The sequence below is a fragment of the Chelonoidis abingdonii genome, chromosome 3 (assembly GCF_003597395.2).
Source record: "Chelonoidis abingdonii isolate Lonesome George chromosome 3, CheloAbing_2.0, whole genome shotgun sequence".
Taxonomy (NCBI): Eukaryota; Metazoa; Chordata; order Testudines; family Testudinidae; genus Chelonoidis; species Chelonoidis abingdonii.
This window is the reverse complement of record NC_133771.1, coordinates 64140317-64162728: the sequence shown is the minus strand read 5'-3', so window position 1 is coordinate 64162728 and position 22412 is coordinate 64140317. Positions and strand designations below refer to the sequence as shown.

Sequence of the window (22412 nt, the reverse complement as noted above, 5' to 3'; positions counted from 1 at the left end):
TGGGAAGCAGTAACTCTAGAAAAAGATTTAGGAAGGAGAGGTAGATAAATTGATGAACATGAGCTCCCGATATGATGCTGTGGCCAAAAAGGCTGATGTGATCCTTAGATGCATAAACGGAGGAATGTCAAGTAGTAGAGAGATTATTTTGCCCCTGCATTCGACACTGGTGCAACTGCTGCTGGAATACTGCATTCAGTTCTGGTGTTCACAATTTAAAAAAGAAGTTGATAAATCGGAGAGGGTTCAGAGAGGAGTCATGAAAATGATTAAAGGAGTAGACACCTACCTTATAGACTAAAGGAGTTCAATCTATTTATTTTTACAAAGAAAGTTAAGGGCTGCATTGATTTCAATATGTAAGTGCCTACGTGGGAAACAAATATTTAATAATGGACTCTTCTGTCTAGTAGTAGTAGTGGGGTATAACATGATCCAATGTCTGATAGTCAGCTAGTCAAATTCAGACTGGAAATGGGGTAAATTTTTAACAGTGAGCACAATTAACCAGTGGAACAATTCATTAAGGGTCATTGTAGTAAATTCTTCATCACTGATAATTTTTAAAGTGAATGACAAATTTAAAGTACTGTCTGTGATGGAATACACCCCTATGTTCACAGCCTACACCCTATTATAATATATTTTGTACAAAGTATGCTTGTAAGGTATCATTTCAAAACTCATAATTTGCAAGTCAGTATTGTCCTGGTAAAACGTGTGGCAACATTGTATGTGAAGTTATAAGATTCCCCTCTATGATGTTATTAAAACATGTTCCAAACATCGCAGCCCTGCCCAGGCAGAAATCAAAAGTGTGTCCTGCACAAAGGAAGGTGTGTGCGCTTGCCTTAGGCCTTGTCTACACTGCAGAGTTTTGTTAGCATGTTCACACTACACTCTTTGTTGGCAGAGCGCATCCACCTTTGGGGCACTAGCACTGACAGTGAGAGCAGTGCGCTGTGGGTAGCTGTCCCAAAATTCAGGTCGCCACCTTCTGTTGCTAGATTTTTTGGGAAGGCAGATTGAATCGCAGCACATTATGGGTCCTGGCTCAATCTGCCATGATGCATTGCTTTCCATCTGAGCATTCCATGTGCTTCCATCTTCGGTTCACGACATTTTTGAACAGCCCTTGTTTGCTTTTCACCCCGCCATCTGGGTATGAAAGGATGGATCCCGCACTGCTCTCCAGTGCTTTTCTAGCTGTCAGTAACATATCACGAATGGCAGTGCAGGTAATCATGAAATTCCTAATTCAGCAGGATACAGAGTTGCCTGACATGCTGTCTGACATGGATAGGAGCAATATTAGCTTACTTTTGGCATTCAAGGAACAGCTGAACACGGTGAACCATTGCTTTTGGGTTTGGGAAACTAGCACTGAGTAGTGGGATCATAGTCCCTTGCAGGTCTGGAATGATGAGCAGTGACTACAGAATTTTCAGATGAGGAAAGCAACCTTCCTGGAACTGCATGCGGAGCTCACCTGAGCCCTGTGGCACACCCAAATAAGAGCTGCCCTCTTGGCAGAGAAGCACATGGTGATCGCTGTATGGTGACTCCAGACTGCTACCAGTCAGTTGCAAATCAGTTTGGAGTTGGGAAGTCAACCATAGGGGTTGCATTAACGCAAGTATGCAGGACCATTAATTGCATCCTGCTGTGTAGGACTGTGACTCTTGGCAATGTGTATGAAATAGTGGATGGCTTTGAAGAAATGGGTTTCCCTAACTGTGGAGGGGTGATAAATAACATGCATATTCCAATTTTGGAACCGGACCACCTTGCAATAGGAAGTGGTACTTTTCCATGGTGCTGCAGATGCTTGTGGATCGCCATAGGCATTTCACTGGGATAAATGTGGAGTGGTCTGGAAAGATGCATGATGCACGAATAATAGAATCATAGAAGATTAGGGTTGGAAGAGAACTCAGGAGGTCATCTAGTCCAACCCCCTGCTCAAAGCAGGACCAACCCCAAACTAAATCATCCCAGCTAGGGCTTTGCCAAGCTGGGCCTTAAAAACCTCTAAGGATGGAGATTCCACCCCTTCCCCAGGTAACCCATTCCAGTGCTTCACCACCCTCCTAGTGAAAAAGTGTTTCCTAATATCCAACCTAGACCACCCCCACTGCAACTTGAAACCATTGCTCCTTGTTCTGTCATCTGCCACCGCTGAAAACAGGCGAGCCCTCCATCCTCTTTGGAACCCCCCTTCAGGTAGCTGAAGGTGGGTATCAAATCCTCCCTCACTCTTCTCTTCTGCAGACTAAATAACCCCATTCCCTCAGCCTCTCCTCATGGGTCATGTGCCCCAGACCCCTAATCATTTTTGCTGCCCTCCGCTGGACTCTCTCCGATATGTCCACATCCCTTCTGTAGTTGGGGGCCTTTCTGTAGTTGGACGCAATACTCTAAATGTGGCCTCACCAGTGACGAATAGAGGGGAATAATCATTTCCCTCAGTCTGCTGGCAATGCTTCTACTAATGCAACCCAATATGCCATTAGCCTTCTTGGCAACAAGGGCACACTCTTGACTCATATCTCATATTTTCAGGAACACCAGCCTGTACAGAAAGCTGCAAGTGGGGACTTCCTTTCCAGACCAGAAGATTAAAGTGGGGGATGTTGAAATACCCATAGTGATCCTGGGAGACCTAGCATATTCCTTAATACCATGGGTCATGAAAGCCTTACATGGGAAACTGGATAGCAGTAAAGAGTGGTTCAACAATAGGCAAAGTAGGTGCAGGATGACCGTGGAATGTGTATTTAGTAATTTAAAGGCACACTGGTGATGCCTTTATGGCAGGTTAAACCTCAGTTAGGATAATATTCCCATGGTCATAGCTCTGTGTTGTATGTTGCACAATATTTGTGAAGGTAAGGCTGAAAAGTTTGCTCAGGGGTGGATTGCTGAGGCAAGCTGCTGGGACACTGATTTTGAGCAGCCAGATACTAGGGTTATTAAGGGGACATAACAGGAGGCAGTTTGAATCAGGGAGGCTTTGAGGGAATACTTTGAAATTGAGAACCAGTTATGTTTATTGCTAAGCTCGGGACTGCAATGCTTAAGGAAATCAAATTTTGTGATTTTTGTGGCCTAGGACTCCATATAAGCAAATGATTAAACTGCTTCTGCGCGCACGCACACATGCGCACACACACACACCCCGATCTACAACCTATCCTGGAAAACAGTCCCTCACTCTCACAGACCTTGGGAGGCAGCCCAGTCCTCAGCTTACGGACAGCCCCCTAACCTGAAACAAATACTCACCCGCAACTGCACACCACAGAAACACTAACACAGGAACCAATCCCTGTAACAAACCCTGTTGCCTACTCTGTCCCCATATCTACTCTAGCGACACCATCAGAGGACCCAGCCACATGAGCCACACCGTCAGGGGCTTATTCACCTGCACATCTACTAATGTGATATATGCCATCATGTGCCAACAATGCCTCTCTACTATGTACATTGGCCAGACTGGACAGTCTCTACATAAAAGAATAAACGGACACAAATCAGATATCAGGAATGGTAACATACAAAAGCCAGTAGGAGAAATGGACAGTCAATAACAGATTTAAAAGTAAAAAGAACAGGAGTACTTGTGGCACCTTAGAGACTAACAGATTTATTTCAGCATGAGCTTTTGTGAGCTACAGCTCACTTCTTCGGATGCATAGAATGGAACACACAGACAGGAAATATTTATACATACAGAGAACATGAAAAGGTTGAAGTATACATACCAACAGGAAGAGTCTAGTCAATTGAGATGAGCTGTCATCAGCAGGAGAAAAAAAACCTTTTGAAGTGATAATTAAGATGACCTTTTCATGTTCTCTGTATGTATAAATATCTCCTGTCTGTGTGTTGCATTCTTTGCATTCGAAGAAGTGAGCTGTAGCTCACGAAAGCTTATGCTGAAATAAATTTGTTAGTCTCTAAGGTGCCACAAGTACTCCTGTTCTTTTTGTGGAAACAGACTAACACGGCTGCTACTCTGAGATTTAAAAGTAGCCATCCTGCAACCAAAAATACATCAAAAATAGACTTCAAACAGAAACTGCAGAGCTACAATTCATTTGCAAGCTTAACACCATTAATTTGGGCTTGAATAGGGACTAGGAGTGGCTGGCTCACTACAAAACTAATTTTCCCTCTCTTAGTATTGACACCTCTTCATCAGTTATTGGGAGTGGACCACATCCACCCTGACTGAATTGGCCTTGTCAACACTGGTTTGTTACTTGTAAGGAATTCCCTTCTCTTCATGTGCTAGTATATTTATGCTTGTATCTGTCATTTTCACTCCTTGCATCTGAAGAAGTGGGGGTTTTTACCCATGAAAGCTTTTGCCCAAATAAATCTGTTAGTCTTTAAGGTGCCACCGGACTCCTCGTTTTTGTAGAAAGTGGAAAGTAATGTGCGGGTAGAGTTTGGGCAGGGCATGAGAGAGTTGTGAATGCTGAAGGCATGGGCAAACATGCATCTGCTCCGTCTGGAGTGTTATGAGGGACTTCAGCATCTGAGTTTGTGCCTCCATAACTTTAATTATCTTCAGTAGCGTCCTTAACAAAAATCTCATTTTCTTTTGTGTCCTGCCTTTCGATTTCCCTCCACTGCATGTACTCTCTCTTTTCTGCATCTGATTATTGCAGCAGCTCCCAGAACATGTCTTCCTTGCTCCATATTGGGTGCTTTCTTATGTGGTGGAGGTGCTCTGATGGTGTGCAGATGGTGTCTCTGAAGGCCACATCTACAGAAATACAAGGAACAAAACACAGAAGCATGATTAAGTACACACACAGCATTGAAACAGTCCATTAAAATACATCTTTAGTAACATACCAATCACTTTCTCACTGACGCTTGACAAACACACATGCTAGCGAACACTCAAGCATGGTGAGTTTACTCCAGGGCAGGGGGCATTCTACATGGGTAGAAAAGCAATATGAAAGGGCCATGGTGCAGTTAACTAGGGACATTATTCTAAATTTTCCTGCTCCTTCCACAGGCACCCCTGCCTGTGGAAAAGGGCAGGAAAATTTAGAATATTGTCATCGTAGCAGATACCTCATTCCTGAGAGGAAACAACGAATCAAGGGTGCATCTACTCCATGCTTGCAGCTTCCAACCCAGTCCCTATGTTTCTCACCTGTATGCCACTTTGGTCCCTGCTCAGGTGATTGCGGAATGGCATGGAAAAGTTTCCTTCAATGGGGGAAGGAACAAAGCAGCTCTGCCAAGGAACTTTTGGCAGAGAGTTGCCGAGTACCTCCAGGAAATTTTCCTAGAGATCTCTGGAGGATTCCCATGAAATCTTGGTGTGCAGCAATACCCTGTTCTTCCGTACTGCTTAACCACACGGAGAAATATCCAGCACACAGAAACAAAGCCAGCCTTGTACATTTCTATGCCCTCAACCCACTTCCACACTACACAAAGCAAAACAGGTTTTGTAAAGGGAAGTTATTCCTTGCGAATGTATTAAAATTCTTTGAGGGTGTCAACAAGCGTGTGGGTAAGGGTGATCCAGCCAGTTCAGTGTTCTTGGCTTGATAAGGTCCCTCATCAAAGGCTCTTAAGAAAACTAAGTATTCATGGGATTAGAAGGAAAGGTTCTCTCGGTGTTCAGTAACTGGTTAAGAGATAGGAAACAAAGGGCAGGAATAATAATAATATATGGAGATATACCTATCTCATAGAACTGGAAGGGACCTTGAAAGGTCATCAAGTCCAGCTCCCTGCCTTCACTAGCAGGACCAAGTACTGATTTTGCCCGAGATCCGTAAGTGGATCTCTCAAGGATTAAGCTCACAACCCTGGGTTTAGTAGGTCAATGCTCAAACCACTGAGCTATCCCTCCCCCATAAACGGCTATTGTTGACAGTGGAGAGAGGTGAGCAGTAGTCTCCCCCAAGGATCCGTACTGGGACCTGTGCTGTTCAGCATATTCATTAAGGATCTGGAAAAGGGAGTTTACAGTGAAGTGGCATAGTTTTCAGGTGATACACAGTTTTTCAAGATAGTTAAGTCCAAATCTGACTATGAAGAACTACAGAGAGAACTCACAAAACTGGGTGGGTAGGCAACAAAATGGCAGATGAAATTCAGCATTGATACATGCAGAGTAATGCGCATTTGAAAAAAATAATCCCAACTACCCATGTATAATGATAGGTTCGAAATTAGCTTTTTGCCACTCAGGAAAGAGATCTAGTTGTTATCATGGATAGCTCTCTGAAAACTTCAGCTTAATGTGCTGCAACGATCACACAAGTGTGTTAGGAAGTATTAGAAAGAGATAGAAACGGGTGAAAATATCATTATGCCACTTAATAAATCCATGGTGCATGAATACCTTGAATACTGTGTCCAGTTTTGGTCATCCTGTGTAAAAAAATAATATACTGGGACTGGGAAAGTTTAGAGAAAGGCAACAAAGATGTGCAAGAGTATGGAATGGCTTCTACATGAGGAGAGACTAAAAAGATTAGGGCTGTTCAGTTTGAGTGGAAAAAGTGAATAGAGAAGTTTTATTTACCCTTTCCCGTAATACAAAAACTAGAGGTCACCTTGTGAAATTAATAGACAGCACGCAAAGAGGCAGTTTATTCTTTCACACCATGCACAATTAACCAGTGGAATTTGTTGCCCTGGGATGTTGTGATGGCCAAAAGTATAACTGGGTTCAAAAAAGAATGGGGTAAGTTCATGGAGGACAGGTCCATCTATGGCTATTAGCCAAGATGGTCAGGGATTCAACCCCATTCTTGGGATGAACCTAAACCTCTGACTGCCAGAAGGTGGGAGAGGAAGATGGGATGAATCACTCCGAACTGCTCTGTTCTGTATGCTCCCCAAAGCTGTGGTATTGGCCACTGTTGAAGACAGGATACTGTGCTAGATGGACCATCGGTCTGACCTAGCATGGCAATTCTTATTTTTGAAGATTGGAGGGTTTTTCTAAAATATATGCTTCAGATATTCTTTTGGGGAAGTTCTATGGCTTATGTCAGATTAGATGATCGCAGTTGGTCCCTTCTGGCCTTGGAATCTCTGAATATATAGAGTCATCTTTAAAAACTCTGGTTACAAGTAAATACCTATCATATATTGCTGTACCTGATACATGCCAGGAGGATAGGTTCATGTTATGTAATTTAATAAAATAGCAAGTTGCGTAATTCACATACACAGAAGGGAGAAGTTCATGTGTACAAAATTGACACAGCACATATTACATGAGTTTTAAAAAGCTGATTAACTTCTAGGTTATAAAAAGTAATTTTAAATGGGGGAAGTCATCCAGTTTGGGTATGTCTGGTGGGGTCCACAGGGTATTATTTTTGCCCCAGTGCTATCACTTTTTTCAGTGATCTGAAAGAAAAAATAAAATCTGCTACTGGTAAAATTTTCAAATGACAAACAAATTGATGGGGTGGGAAATAACGATGGGACTATATCAGTTATACAGACCAACCTGCATTGATTGGCTCATTTGAACCACGTGCATTGTGACACAGCTGAGTGTAAGATTATGACATTCCAGGGTGCAGTCCAGACCAGTGAGGGGCTGTGTCACCTTTGGCCTGCAACCTGAAGTGCCTCACAATGCTTTGGTGCTGTAGCTCCCTTCTGGGCTGCTCACAAACAGCATGCAGATCACATCCTGAGTGTCTGTGTATAGCCACAGCCCCAGCAGCCTGTCAGCAAACACCAGCCACACTCTGGCTTTCAGTAGACTTTGAATAGCAGAAAACTCTTTAATCTAGCAAAAAACTAAATAACGAGATGCAGTGGTGGTAAACTGAAACTAGACCAATTCAGACTAAAAAAAGGTGCACATTCTTAACAGTGAAAGTAATTAACCACTGGGATAATTTACGAAGGGATATGGTGGATTATCAATCACTTGAAGTGCTTAAATCAAGAGTACAGATCTTTCTGAAAGATACGATCTTGCTCATACTGTAGTTTTGGGCTTGATGTGAAAATTGAGTGAGGTTCTTTGTCCTGGGTTATATGCCACAGGTCAAACTAGATGATCAGTGATCACTATGACTTCAAAATCTGTGAATTTATGGGCAGTTCTGCTGGTAAAAGAGGCTAAAAACCAGTAAAGGGACGAAGTTAAAATTGTTGGCAGAACCATAAATATGAATTTCCAAACATCCTAGAATGTTTTAAACTGCAGTCCTAATTTACTGTCTCTTAAAATATTATGGGTTTATATTCCTTTTTTAACTACAGCTTTTTAATAGTGTTGTTGTTAGAGCCTTAACTCAAATCTTAACAATCTTGTCTGGAGTTATATTAATATTGTATAAAGGGGTTTACTCTGAATTTGCTTTGTGAAGCAATTTGCTCTTTGCTTGATTTTTAATTCCCTTCCTTCCTTTATCCCTTCATTCACCAACTCTAGTGAATATTCCAGTGATTACTCGGACTGGACCGCAGATGCAGGAATTAATCTGCAGCCACCAAAGAAAATTCCTAAACTTAAAACCAAGAAAACAGAGAGCAGTTCAGAGGATGAAGAGGGGATTGAAAAACAGAAACAGAAGCAAATTAAAAAGGAAAGGAAAAAAGGGAATGAGGATAAAGATGGATCAACAACATCACCAAAGAAAAGGAAACCCAAAGAGAGAAAAAAAAAGGTTGGGTACATTTTATAGCTTATAGGACATTTATTCCTAGTATTACAAAAGGAAGTAAAAGGCATGAGTAGATTTGAACGTGAGTTTAAGCAAACCCAAAATACCTTCTAATAGTTTAAGAACACGTCTTAAATTTTATTTATGTAAATATCCATTATCACACATGTTAATTGGCCATTGTAAAGTCTCCACATAATGTTTTTTTCTTTGCCCGAATTGTTTCTGTAATGGTTGTTTTTATTATGATCTAAATTTGAGGTGTTTCATTTCTTGAATATGTTGGTGTCCCTACAACCAGGAGTATAATCTTTGCTGTGACTGTGACACTTTATGACCACTTTATGGTGCCCAAGAAGATAAAACAGTGTTGTTATCAACTGGGAGTATAGAGGCCTTGTAGGAAGGGGCTTAAGGAGCCTGGCAAGAAAATAGTATTAAGTGTGGATCCAGATATAAAATGTTGAAGATCAATCTCAGCAGGAGTTTGTTCTAGGGAGTGCACGATATTAGGTGGCAGTCTCCTTGATCTCCAGCAACCTTGCATTAATCAGAATAATCCACTACTATTGCTGATTTATCTAGGTATTTATATCACAGTCTTCTTCTTGGCAGAAAAGTACCATCTATGATATGATTGTGGATGAGACCTTGACTTTGCATATATTTGGGAAACTAGTTTGGATAACATTTTAACCAGTTCGTCTTCAAGTGATTGCTCATCTGTATTCCACAGTAGGTGTGCGTGCTCACCATGTGCACCGGTGCCAGAAGTTTTTCCTCTAGCAGTACCTGTGGAGGGGAGCGCCCCCGCGACCCTTGTAGTGGTGCCTGCCTGGCACGGTATTAGGGGAGATGCATGCTCCCCACCCCCACCCCCCGTTCCTTCTTGCCACCAGTGAAGGTGCATTGGAACTGCACTGCTCCAGCTTTGCTGTAGCTCGTCCCCAGAATTGTTTGTTCATTCAACATTAGTACCTGTAGTTAGTTAGCTGTTTAGTTAGTTAGTGAGCCGGGGCTGGCGCATGCCCCAAGCCCCGGGGTTTAAGTCATGTGGCTCTTGTAGGCATTGTGTGCCAAGAAGTGACACGCATGCAGACTGTTTGCGCTGCTTGGGAGAAACCCATATCAGCGAAAGGAGCAAGATTTGCAAATCGTTTAAGCCTTGGACCAAAAGAGAAAGGGACATTAGACTCCGGGCCATCCTGATGGAGTCGATGCTGACCCCGACCCCAGCACTCCGCTCCGAACCAGTACTTGGCACCGCAGCGTCGGCACACGGTGACCCTCTGGTGCCATCAACCAGCCAGTACCTTTCCCCATCCACGGGGCATGCCAAAAGGACCAGGAAGACTCCCTCTTCTCAGCGGCGCTGAGGGAAGTCTGGGACAGAGGCTAGGCCCGTGTCAGGCAGTTCTCAATCCCCACCGGGCCCCCAGCCTCCGACTCAAGTTGAATGGAGTAGCCTGGCCCCTTTGGGACAGGTATGTCCGGACGCCGTCCATGCCAGAAGCCCTCCAGGAGGCACGGGATGTCATGTCCATGTCAGTGCCCAGAGCGCTGGCGATGTCGGCCCTGCACTCCAGAAGCAAGTCACCACTGGGATCTTGACAGTCGCATCCAGCCCAGTACCGGTCTCAGTTGAGGGAATATTCCCGACGCTGATCACTACCCAGCAACCGCTCAAGGCAGAGTCCAGGTGGATTGCCTTTGACACCGACCAGACTGGCTGGCTGAGTCCCGGCCGGCCGGTACTCGCGGCACCGCTTGTCCTCAAAGAGCAAATATCGATGGACTGCGAGGGGTGTCGCTGTCGGTCGTCGTCTCAGAGAGGGTACCACAGTCGGTCATGGCACGGTTGTCGACATTGTTCCCATTCGGACTCCCGCTCCAATTCTCCACTAAGACATCACAGCGCCGGGCGCTGATCACCGGCATCTTGCCGTCACAGGTCCACCTGTTGAGGCCGTTTGCGGAGCAGCTATTAGCATCAGTACCAATCCTCTAGGTTGAGATCATGGTCCCGCGGCCGTCTGAGATCCCAGCACTGCCAGTTCTCCCAGTTCAGAGACAGTAGCAGATCTTATACCAGCACAGTCTCCATTTGTAGCAGTCTTTCGATGGGCCAGGCCAACCAGCTCGGACAGCCGGCTCCGCCAGTGCCCCACAGAAGGTGCAGTGGCACCAAGCATCATGGCCAGCCCAACAGTACCAGTGAGCACCCTGGCCTCTGACGCAGCCCCTGGTGGGAGCTCGCTCGGTGTCCGGAGCTTCGGAAGCACCGTTGGCACCCCTTTCCAGACCCCCGAGAAAGGAGTCGGTCAGACATACATCCTCAGCACCGTGCCTGGAGTCCGACCAGATGGTGAACTCTCTGGTGCCGGCCGACACCCAGAGCACCGCACCGGCCTCTTCGCCCCACCTGGAGGAGGTGATTGCAGCCCCGCCCCCCTCCATCCCGCAGGAGGACTTGAGGCTCACTTTTAAAGAGGGTGGCAACAAGCGTACACCTCCAGGCAGAGGAGATGGAGAAGCCCTGAGACTCCCTGTTTCATGTATTGTCTCCATTGGCACCAGGTAGGGTGGCCTTGGCTCTCCATGAAGAGATGGCTAAGATTTCAAATGCTGTATGGCAAACAGTGGCCTCGTTGGTGCCCATCTCTAAAAGGGCGGAATGCAAGTACTTGTATACCCACCCGGCACCCAACTCCCTGGTGGTGAAGTCGGTCAGCCAGTGCCAACCCCAAAGAACAAAGACTCTTGGAGACTGGACTCTTTTGGAAGGAAAATGTATTAATCTTTGAGCTTCCAGTTACGAGTGGTGAACCATCAGGTGCTCCTGGGCCAGTACGAATTCAGTCTGTGAGGCTCTCTGCCTACGTTTGAGGACCCCTCCAGAGGCGATAGGAGGGGAGTTCAAGGTGCTAGTGGAGGACGGGGTAGCAGCTGCTAGGGCGTCCCTGCAGGCAGCCTTGGATGCTACAGACACGGCTGCACAATCAGTGGCCTCCGCGGTGTCCATGAGATGGGCGTCATGGCTCCTGCTCTCTGGGCTGTCCAGCGAGGCTGTCTTCCATGCAGGATCTCCTGTTTGACAGGAAAGCTCTGTTTGCAGAGGAAACAGATACAAAGCTGCATGGTATGAAAGACTACCGCACGACCCTCTGGACTCTGGGTCTCTATGTCCCAGCTCCAGCAAAATCAAGTTCAAGGCACAGCAAATTCTCACCTAGGCCGCCCTCCCAAAGTACAAAGCCACCCATAAGAAGCAGCGGGACTATAAGAGACGCCCTCAGAGACAGTCTTGGCCTGCCCCCCAGCCTGGGTCCTTCAAGGGCAAGCAGGCAGGGAAAAGGTGTTTTTGACGAGACGCTCGGGGGCACCCCACCAGTCCTCATCAGGGATCCACCCCCTAGAAAGCTTCCCTTCTCTAACCGGTTGTGTGTTTTTCCTCCAGAATGGTCGCTTCTAACCTCAGACCAATGGCTCCTCAACACCATCTCCTGGGGTTACACCTTCAAGTTTACTTCCTACCCGCCCAACCATCCCCTGTCCCCGTCCCTCTTGGGGGACCCCTCATACAAAGCTCTGCTTGAGAGCAGGAGGTGGGGTGGCTCCTAGGACTAGGAACGATAGAGGCGGTGCCTGAAGAGTTCATGGGCAAGGGGTATTACTCCCATTATTTCCTTATCCTGAAGGCCAAAGGGGGGGCTCAGGCCCATTCCCTGGACCTTGGAGGCCTCAACCAGTACATGGTGATGCTCAAGTTCTGCCTGGTCTCCATCATCCCCTCCCTGGATCCCGGGGACTGGTACACTGCCCTCGATCTACAGGACGCGTACTTCCACATCCACCTATTTGAGGGGCACAGGCGCTTCCTCCATTTTGTGGTGGGACAGAATCACTACCAATTCACGCTCCTCCTGTTTGGTCTGTTCACTGCCCCCAAGGTGTTTACAAAATGCATGTCGATGATAGCAGCCTACCTCAGACAGCAGGGGGTCCAGACATTTCCCTGTCTGGATGATTGGCTTGTCAAGGGCACCTGCCAATCGCAGGTGAGGGATCACACAGCGCTCCTCCTGTCCACGTGCACCGCCTTGGGCCTGTTGGTAAACACCACCAAGTCCACGTTAGTCCGGGTCCAACGCATAGAGTTTATCGGGGTGCTCCAGAATGCAGTGTCGCCCAGGGCCTCTCTCCCGCCAGACAGATTTGAGACCCTGAAAGGTCTCATTGACTCGGTCACAAGGTTCCCAGTCACAACTGCCAGGGTTTGCCTGCAGCTCTGGGGTCACATGTCGATGTGCATGTACATGGTCCATCACACCAGACTCAGGATGAGGCCCTGCAGCTCTGGTTGGCATCAAAGTTCTCCCAGGCTATGGACAGGATGGACACGATCCTCACTGTTTTACTCTGTGATTGCCTCCGTACGGCGGAGTTCCATCCCAAACAACATGCTCCAGGGGGTCCCGTTCAGGGACAGGGCCTCATCGTTAGAGCTGGTGTCTGATGCGTCGGCTCTGGGTTGGGGGGCCCATGTGGGGAACTTTCAGACCCGAGGCCTGTGGTTGGCTGAAGACCAGACCCTACATATAACAGTCAAGGAGCTCAGGTCAGTGCAGCTGGCGTGTATGGCCTTCCGCTTGCACCTGGAGGGCAAGGTAGTCAGAGTCCTCACGGACAACACAGACTCAGTGTTCTACATCAACAGGCAAGGTGGAGCCCGATCCTCTGCTGCGAAGCCCTCAGGCTGTGGGACTTTTGTATAGCCCACCACATCCACCTGAAGGCCTTCCACCTACCGGGTGCCTGGAAAGAGAGGGCAGATTGCTTGAGAAGGGACTTTTCCTCGCAACACGAGTGGTCCCTCCACCTGGAAGTGGCCCACCAACTCTTCCAAAGGTGGGGAAATCCCCAGGTGGACCTATTCGCAACTTGGCAGAACCAGCGATGCTCCTGGTTCTGCTCCGAGAGGGCCTTGGGAGGGGCACTATCTCCTATGCCTTTCTCCTGTCCTGGTCAGGCTGGCTTCTCTACCCCTTTCCCTCATTCCCTCTTATCATTAGGGTCCTGGAGAAGATAAAGTCAGACAAGGCCCGGGTTCTTCTGATTGCCCCGGCGTGGTCCAGGCAGCATTGGTATGGAACCCTCACAGGCCTGGCGGTAGCTCTGCTGTGGCTGTTGCTCTCAGGACCAAGGCTGCCTTCTCCATCCCAGCCTAGCAGCTCTTCACCTCACGGTGTGGCTGCTCAGTGGTTAGGTGGAGAGGATAGGAAGTGCTCAGAGCAGGTTCAGCACGTCCTTCTCAAAAGTAGACGGCCCTCCACTTGCCGCACTTATTTGGTGAAGTGGTCCTGGTTTTCTAGGTGGGCAGTGGACCAGGGTGTCTCCCTGGTGACTGTGCCAATCCAGCTTATCCTTGATTATCTCCTCTATCTGAGGGCCCAGGGGCTGGCTCCCTCATCAGTCAAGGTGCACTTGGCAGCCATATTGGCCTTCCATCCACCAGTGCCAAGGGCACATGGTACTTTCCCATGCTATGACTTGCTGGTTCCTTAAGGGTTTGGACCATCTTTTTCCATATTGTAGACCCCCGGTCCCAGAGTGGGACCTAAACCTGGTGTTGGCTCGTCTCACAGAGCCCCCTTTGAACCACTGGCCACGTGCTCCTGGTCTCACCTCTCATGGAAGGTGGCCTTCCTGGTTGCAATCACATCAGCCAGGTGAGTCTCGGAGCTCAGGGCCCTGACCTCCGAGCCGCCATACACGGTCTTTCATAAGGACAAGGTCCAGCTCCTCCTACACCCCATGTTGTTCCCAAAGGTGGTCTCCGCCTACCACATGGGTCAGGATATTTTTCTGCCGTTCCTCTGCCCCAGGCCTCATGTATCCAATATGGAGCGCCATCACCACACGCTCTGGCTTTCTACCTTGAGTGGACTAAGCCATTCAGAAAGTCCTCGCAACTGTTCGTTGCCTTGGCTGAGCGCATGAGTGGCCAGCTGATTTCTACTCAGCGGCTTTCCAGTTGGATCATTTGTGCATCTGTTCCTGTTCTGAGCTGGCGGGTATCAGCCCACCACCCATTGTGAGGGCACACTTGACTTGGGCACAGGCCTCATTGGCTGCCTCTGTGGCCCACATCCCCATCCAGGACATTTGTAGGACCGCCACGTGGTCTTTGTTTCACACATTCACCTCGCACTATAAGATCATTCCTCAGACCAGGGATGATGCCATGTTTGGCAGGGCTGTCCTCCATCCTGGGAACTTGTGAACTCCTACCCACCTCCAACAGATATAGCTTGGAATCACCTATTGTGGAATAGACATGATCAATCACTCGAAGAAGAAAAGACAGTTACCTTTTCCGTAACTGCTGTTCTTTGAGGTGTTGCTCATGTCTATTCCACATCCCACCCTCCTTTCCCTCTGTCGGAGTTGTCTGTCAAGAAAGAACTGAGGGTGGGGGCAAAATTCAGCTCCCCTTATACCGCGCCGGGCACGCACCACTCCAGTGGTTGTGGGGGCGCTCCCCTCCATGAGTACTACTAGGGGAAAAACTTCCGGCACCAGTGCACGTGGTGAGCACACACACCTATTGTGGAATAGACATGAGCAACACATCTTGAAGAACACCAGTTACAGAAAAGGTAGCTGTCTTTTATCTCCTGTTGGGTACCCAGTTCAGTGTGAATCAAAGGAGGGATAGAGAGATATAGCCACATGTGTTACATCTGGCTAGATGTAGGAGGACTGCCATTCCGAAAGTATATCCATCTGGTGTGTGACTCTTGGATGGAGTTAAGATAGGACTTGTGCTGCTGTATAAATTACCCCATTGCATCTCTGAGTTCTTCGTTGAGCTGACTGAGTTCCTCTCTACAGTGATGGAGTTGTCAGAATATTTTTTCTGGATGACTAGTCTTCATATGGATAATGACTTCTCTGTTAGAGCAAGATTTCAGGACTTCTGTGATTATGGGATTCTTAAGTGGCTTCTGGCATATATGTGGCTGGCCACCTTCTGGATCAGAGTTTTGGGCTGAGATTAAAGCAGGAGAGTAATGGCTATACATTTGTCGTAGACTAAACCTTTTTCCATTTTGGGGAAAAGGGCATGTTTTATAGGTCACTCTTTAAATGTTAACGGAATCAGTTCAGCTCTCTGACTGGAAAATACACTAAATTAGAGAGAACACTACAATGAGGGTTTGGTATAACACTGTAATTGGTTTTTGTCCTCAGCTATTGGTTCAGTGGCCCTTTCCTCACCCTCTTTCCTGGCTTCATTCTCACAAGTTACCATGATGTATAGAAAATCTGTTACAAACGAAAAGGGTAAAGGACTAGTAGTGAGTGGTACTGTTCTGAATATACTGTGGTTTAAAAGTATTTCTAATCTTGCTCCACAATTGTTCAGGAGATGAGGAAATCCTCATTTCCACTGTTGTTTCTGTGAAGTTAAAGTTACAGGTCAATGGAACTGTTGCAGGGGTGAGCAGACTTGTTAATTCAGGTGCTGTCATCTTGGTTACAGAGTCAAGCATTTTGCACCATGAGGATTTTCACACTGGTTAGAAAATATCACTTAGACAATGCAGTCAGTATCTGCACTGGAATCATACATATCAAGTTGGGGATGAGGGACAAATGAAACTATTCTTCTCTGCTTGAATTTCAAACACTGTAGTTTACTGAGATTCTGTTGGATGTTGAGTCCAAAACCCAGGTCATCGATTTGATATTTCTTGTCTGATGCAGGCTAGTAAAAGGTGGAATGAATTATGATGCCCATTATTGGAGGAGATTGTCAGTGTCTCGTTGGAGGGGAAAGAGCGAGCATGTCTTATAGAAGCTAAAGTTAGAATCATTTTTAAGAAACCATCTCCCAACAAGGCCAGTCTCTCCAATTATTTTCCATCTCCCTTTAAGAAGAGAGAGGATTGTTAAGGATACATGGCTGATTTCACTGTTTGCTTTATCTTTGCTGATTTTTCGATTATATTAATCCATGCAGATTGAGGCAGATACTGCATCCAGGCAGATTCTTAGGCATGTTGACCTGCCTTTGATACTGTTTACTGCACGTTGTGAAACCTAGCAACAATAGATGGAGTTGCTTGAGTGGCTCTGATACTTGGTTTTGAGGTCTCAGAAGGTAGTATTCATCATCTGACCCAAGAGCTCTCTCATACTTTGTGTGGAGGTGTGTGTGTATGTCTCTCTCACACACACGCACACTCTGTTAATTGTGAGTAGAGACCCTTACGAGGAATTGGGTAGGTGGAGTGCGCAGTGCTGCTTTAAATACAAAAAAAAACAAAACTCTGTCTCCATTTTATCAGATCAGGTTATGGATCTGTGGTTTACCCAGTCTTGATAAAATTTGGTTCTTGGATGAGAACTAACTTGGCTAGGACGTGACCCAAATAAGACAATGAGGGTACATCTACGTGGCACAGCAGCAAGTCTCAGAGCCTAGGCCTACAGACTTGGGCTTGAGCTATGGCACCAAAAATAGCTATGTAGAAGCCCACCCCCCCTATGCTTTGGAGCCCAAGCTCCAGCTTGAGTCTGAACCTCTACTATTCTAAGTGCTGTATCATGAACCTGAGTCTGTAGAGCCAGGTGCTGGGACTCTCTGCCACAGGTTTCTGCTTGTGATGTAGACATATGCGGAGAAATTAAAATCTATACTTGTGCATGTATAGTTTATTCAAGAAGTGGCTAAAAGCAGGGCATATTTATTGAGATGTCCTAACCTCTGGAATTTACTCCAGTTTTCATCACCATCTTTTGTTTCACAAAGCCTGGTTTTGTTAACTCTCAGGACCTGCTGCAAGACCTATATTTTTCTCTCAAACTTTCTCTGTGTGGGTTAGAGTAAACTGGATTACATTTTCATATTTGATAGTAGGTTGAAAGGATCCTTATGTGAATATTGTTCTAATGCATGTGTTAGTATAAATAACTTCAAGTGCATGGGCTTTAAGTGCTCTTTTGAAAATTAAAATAGACATAAATTCTTCGATTATGGTCACTGTGTATTTTAATCTCAGTGCATGTTTAACTGGATTTTTTTTAATGTATTTTTTTTTAATTGAATAGCAATGTCCATTGAGGCCACATATGCACTCTGTGTTGCCTTTTGCTCTCGTATAAGGGCAAAAATGGCAGGGCACCTATGACCTTTTCTCAGTTCTGTCTTGCTGTCCTTGGCATCAAGAAGGCATCTAGCTGGCGATCAACCCACTAGACTTAGCTTCAGCGAAATAGCTCATCATCTTATTCAGACCTTCTGTGGTTCTTCAGTACCATGTTTATTCTTTTATTTTTATTACCCTAGTCTGTTGTAAGGCTTGTCATGCTGAAAGCTGTTTGCAGACTCCCCTGAACAATGCTCCCTCTCATGTACAGACCCTTGTAAACAGGTACTTATAATAGTGGGCTCAAAACCCACAGGCTTCAACCTTATCTATCTTATGATGGGATAATCACATTACAAGACATGCATAGCAGATGCCTGTTCTGCTTGGGAGAGTCTTGCCTTCTAAGCAGATTCTTGGTCTGCTGCTCCTTCTCTGCAAGAACCCAGAAGTAGAGGGATATGAGGCTGAAGCTCCACCTTCTGGAGAAGTCTGTGAGAGTGGCATCTGATCCAGAAGAGCTGATCTTGAAGACCTCTGCAGAGGAAGTGGCTCAGAAGCCACACCTGGTGTTGACATCAACATTGGTGCCACCCCCAGCACTGAAACCGTTGACAGCCCCGACGTTGAAGCAGGGTGCTAAAAACACTGGGGCAAGAGCTCGAAAAGGTACCCCGGCACTTCCTGAGGCTATTGTGGGGACCATCTTTTCAGGCCTTGAAGCTGCAGCTTCACTAGCAAAACCTCAATAGCTGAAATACAGAGAGGAACGAGATCCAAAGGCCAAAGATCCCTGTCGCTGCTAGATTTCACAACACTGTGTGGTAAATAGCGTCAAAGGCAGATCAATATACATAAGAATCTGACAGGATGCAATAATTGATCAATATCATCTAACAATCAGCATCCAGCCACAGATGAGAATGTAATCTCCACCTGAATACCAGCACTGGAAAATTTCAGGGCCTATCAGGAGCTGCTGGTGAAAATTGCAGACACCTGGGACATTGAGCCTGTGATCATCTGCGAGAAGACTCGCAAGCTATTTAAAGTTTAATCAGCCATTAGTCTCTCCAGGATTGCTCCTCCCCATAAATCTGGCAAGAACTTTTGTGGCAAACACGAGCCACTATAAGGCCCACAAAGCATGCTGAAAAATCATGGATTTCTGCATATAAGTGCATTCTTTTTGGTTGTTGTAACCTTAATACGTAATCTTCACAACTCAGAGATAGATGTAGTTTTCATTTTTAGAAGGGACGCTATACATTTTTAAAGTGATTTATTTTGAAAACATTTCAGATTAGTTTTACAGGTATATGAGAAAATGAATGATCGGTTATTTCATTTACCAAAGCAATTGAAGCAGATATTTATGAAGTCATTAGTTAATCAATTCAACAGGTTAATCATCAATATTTGGAGGATTTTCTTGCCATGCTGTATTAGGAGGAGAACATCACCAGACAGACATTTTAACTGTTTTATTTAACTAAAACAACAACGTTATGTATTGTGGATTTTTTTCTTCAACAGCAAACATAATATTTTAACAAAACATATGAATTTTTGAATTTAGTTATACATTCAGGTGTTTTAAAATCAGGTTTGTTTTTGTTAAAGTTGTTAACTAAAATAGTTAAATGAAATATTAAAAAAAACACAAAAATTAAATCGACTATGTCAGCAAGGACAACATGAGAAACTTAAAATATTGGCTTCTGCAGCTAACTCAGTCGTCTTCACCTTCATTTTCCTGTTCATAATCTGGAAAAGAAAACCAAGCTTTCCTGCTTTTTCAGGTCCCAAACAATTTCTCAATTTGGAATGAACTAGTCCAAAGGAAGAAAATATTCTTTCTGCACCAGCAGAAGAAGCTACTGCTGTTAAAAGTCAGATTATCACTTCAACAGTCTCTGTATTCAAGTGCTTAAGTGACTTCCACCAGTTCACTGGTGTGACTTTCTTTAAAATATCATCAGCAAACGTATATTTTTTTGAGTGGTTCACACTTAGCTGTGAAGTTTATTATAGTTGGCATTATGGCGGGATGGTTGCTGGATGTCCATGTCATAGCCAACTCCTCTTCTTCAGCAGTTAAGGTTTGACCCTAGTACCGAGTACTGAGAATATTGCAAGAAAATGAGCTGGAGATAGTGCTTGTCCCGTCGTTTTTTTAATGCTTGTAATTTAACTCCTTGCATTTTTCTCTTTTTAAGAGCTCCCTCAGTTCCTTCCAAATTTCAACACCATCAGCAATAAAACAGCTATTTCCCTGCATTTTGTTCAAGGCTACAGAAATAGGCTTCAGGATACTCAGCATGTGTTCAACATTTCTTTTAAGCCCAATGTTGAGAACTTTGTGACAGTGCCATCTGTTTTTACACAATTTTGTTCACAAAATGTCATCGGATTAGGCCAGTTCTTGATATAGTGCTTAAAACAGTCCACTACTGAGTTCCATCGCATGTCTTGTGGGAGAGTTAGCCTGGTTCCTCCTCCTTTTTTCAGAGCAGCTGCTGCAAAGTGGTTGTTACGGAAGTATTTTGCAATTTCAAGAACATTAGCCTTTATTTCTGGAACACTGAAGTCTTCGGCTAGGAGGTGCATCAAATGAGTACTACAAGCATATGTTATTAGCTTGGGACTCTCTTCACTCTCTTCTAAATAATTTTTTCTCATCTTGGATACATTTGCAGCATTGTCTGTGACCAAGCTGCGTACTAGACGTCTGGATTTTTTTTCACAGTTCGTTATAGCTTTTACTGCTACTTCTTATAAGTATTCTGCTGTGTGTGCATTTCCTGATGTATCTGTTATTTCTGCAAGGAAGACATTTCCTGCTTCTGTTGTCACACAAGCACATACAACAGGATCATTGTGAACATTGCTCCACTCATCAAGATTCAGGTTAATAATTTTACCCGCTAGACCTTTTGCACACTGCTCAATTTCTCTTTCATATACTTTGTCCAGCAATTTGCCTGTGACATCTGCTCTGTTGAGTGGACTGTATCCTGGTCCTAATGACTGAACCATGTTAATGAAGTGTGTGTTCTCAATCATACAGAAAGGAGAGTTTGTTGCATGAACAAACCAGGCAATTTTTTCATCAGTTACCTCTTTTTTTGTAATCTGCTGGTTCTTATCACAAATTTATCTATGGTTGTTTCTGGATGATGGAGATTATTTTTCTTTTTGCTACAGGTGATACTGTGGTTATATTAGATTCATGAAGTGACTGAAACACTATCATTGCCAGATAACTCTGAAACTATAAAAAAAAAAAAAAAATGATGGTGATCTTGAAGGTGGACAGTCTTCAGAATCCTATATGTTGAGGATGGATTCGCCTAAACAAAATAAGTCAGTGCAGTTTAGTATTACTTATTGCATTCACTGAGACTCAGTACTACTTTAAAGGTGAAATTGTAAAAGGAAGATCTGCCTATTTCAGCTATTTATTTTTTATCACAGTTGCATCTAAAACGATAGTACCATAGAGTAACAACTATATTTTTTGCTCAGACATGAGAATTCAAGAATAGCCCAGAAGGAAAACAGGCAGTCCTTAAGAAAGAAGTATGAAATAAAAAAGTTTATCAACCTGAAGATCCTGCATGTTCAGGCATGCTCCTTTCATCATCTTCAACGCAACTTCCTCCTGAGAAGGAACACTTCTCATAATGTTGTTTCATTCGGACAACCAGGCCTTGCATTTCTTTGTTGCACTGTTTGCCTTTTGCATGCATGCCTGTCTTACCCACAGGTAGAGGAACTTTATTAAAATATTCCCAAACCGTGTGTCTTTTAGGGCCTGCTGCCATTATAGGTTTTCCCTTCTACTAAGAGAATGGTATGGTAGATCTCAAATCAGTGAAGGCTACACTCAGAAAGACCTCAAGACTTCTGGAATATGCTACTCAAATGGTTTCATTTTTGTTTCTACCGCCTGTCTCTCCCTTCTCACATTTATCTCCAGACTTCTTCTCCTTGTCTAGATCTATTCCGCCTGCAACAATCTTCTAGTCATTGAACTTTTTGAAACTTCGCACTTTTAGAGAGCGGTAAGGGATTGACTCTGTACACAAATTTGCAGCTGGACAATACTGGTCTATTTTTCACCTCTGAATATTTATTTATTTATTTATTTTAAAAACATTTTTGCTTCTGTTAAGCATGTTATCTCTGGAGACACAAATCTACAGTTTGAGAACTGCAAAACTACGCATCTCTGATGGTATCTTCTAGACTGAGCACTGAGTCCCATTGGGTAGATAGAAAGATTAACCCAAATAATATATACAGAAGCCCCTGGAACCCCCAAAATTGGGTCCCTAATTCATGAACTATTGGAACTTATTTACAAAACTTTTCATAAATGTGAATATATTGTCTCATACTATAGAATTAGAATTTATAATCTCTATTCCATGATGAGATATCTTTGAGCTATAATGTATCTTAATTAAAACTGTCTTTAGATAGGTTTTTCCACAAAAATAATGTTATCAAAAAATCTGATTTAAATTAAAAAAATCTATTATTTTTTATTTAAAAAAAAATTGATTTTTAT

At 44.7% G+C, this 22412-nt stretch overlaps 1 protein-coding gene across 4 annotated transcripts in view; it reads left to right on the top strand.

The window, feature by feature from the left end:
• Positions 1-22412, top strand: part of PHIP (PHIP subunit of CUL4-Ring ligase complex) — a 341415-nt gene that overhangs the window by 252322 nt on the left and 66681 nt on the right. For all 4 annotated transcript variants that reach the window (XM_032794919.1, XM_032794918.2, XM_032794916.2 and 1 more), the window contains one exon: positions 8450-8684. In XM_032794919.1, coding sequence (XP_032650810.1) covers positions 8450-8684 — 235 coding nt within the window. The remainder of the gene's footprint in view (positions 1-8449; positions 8685-22412) is intronic.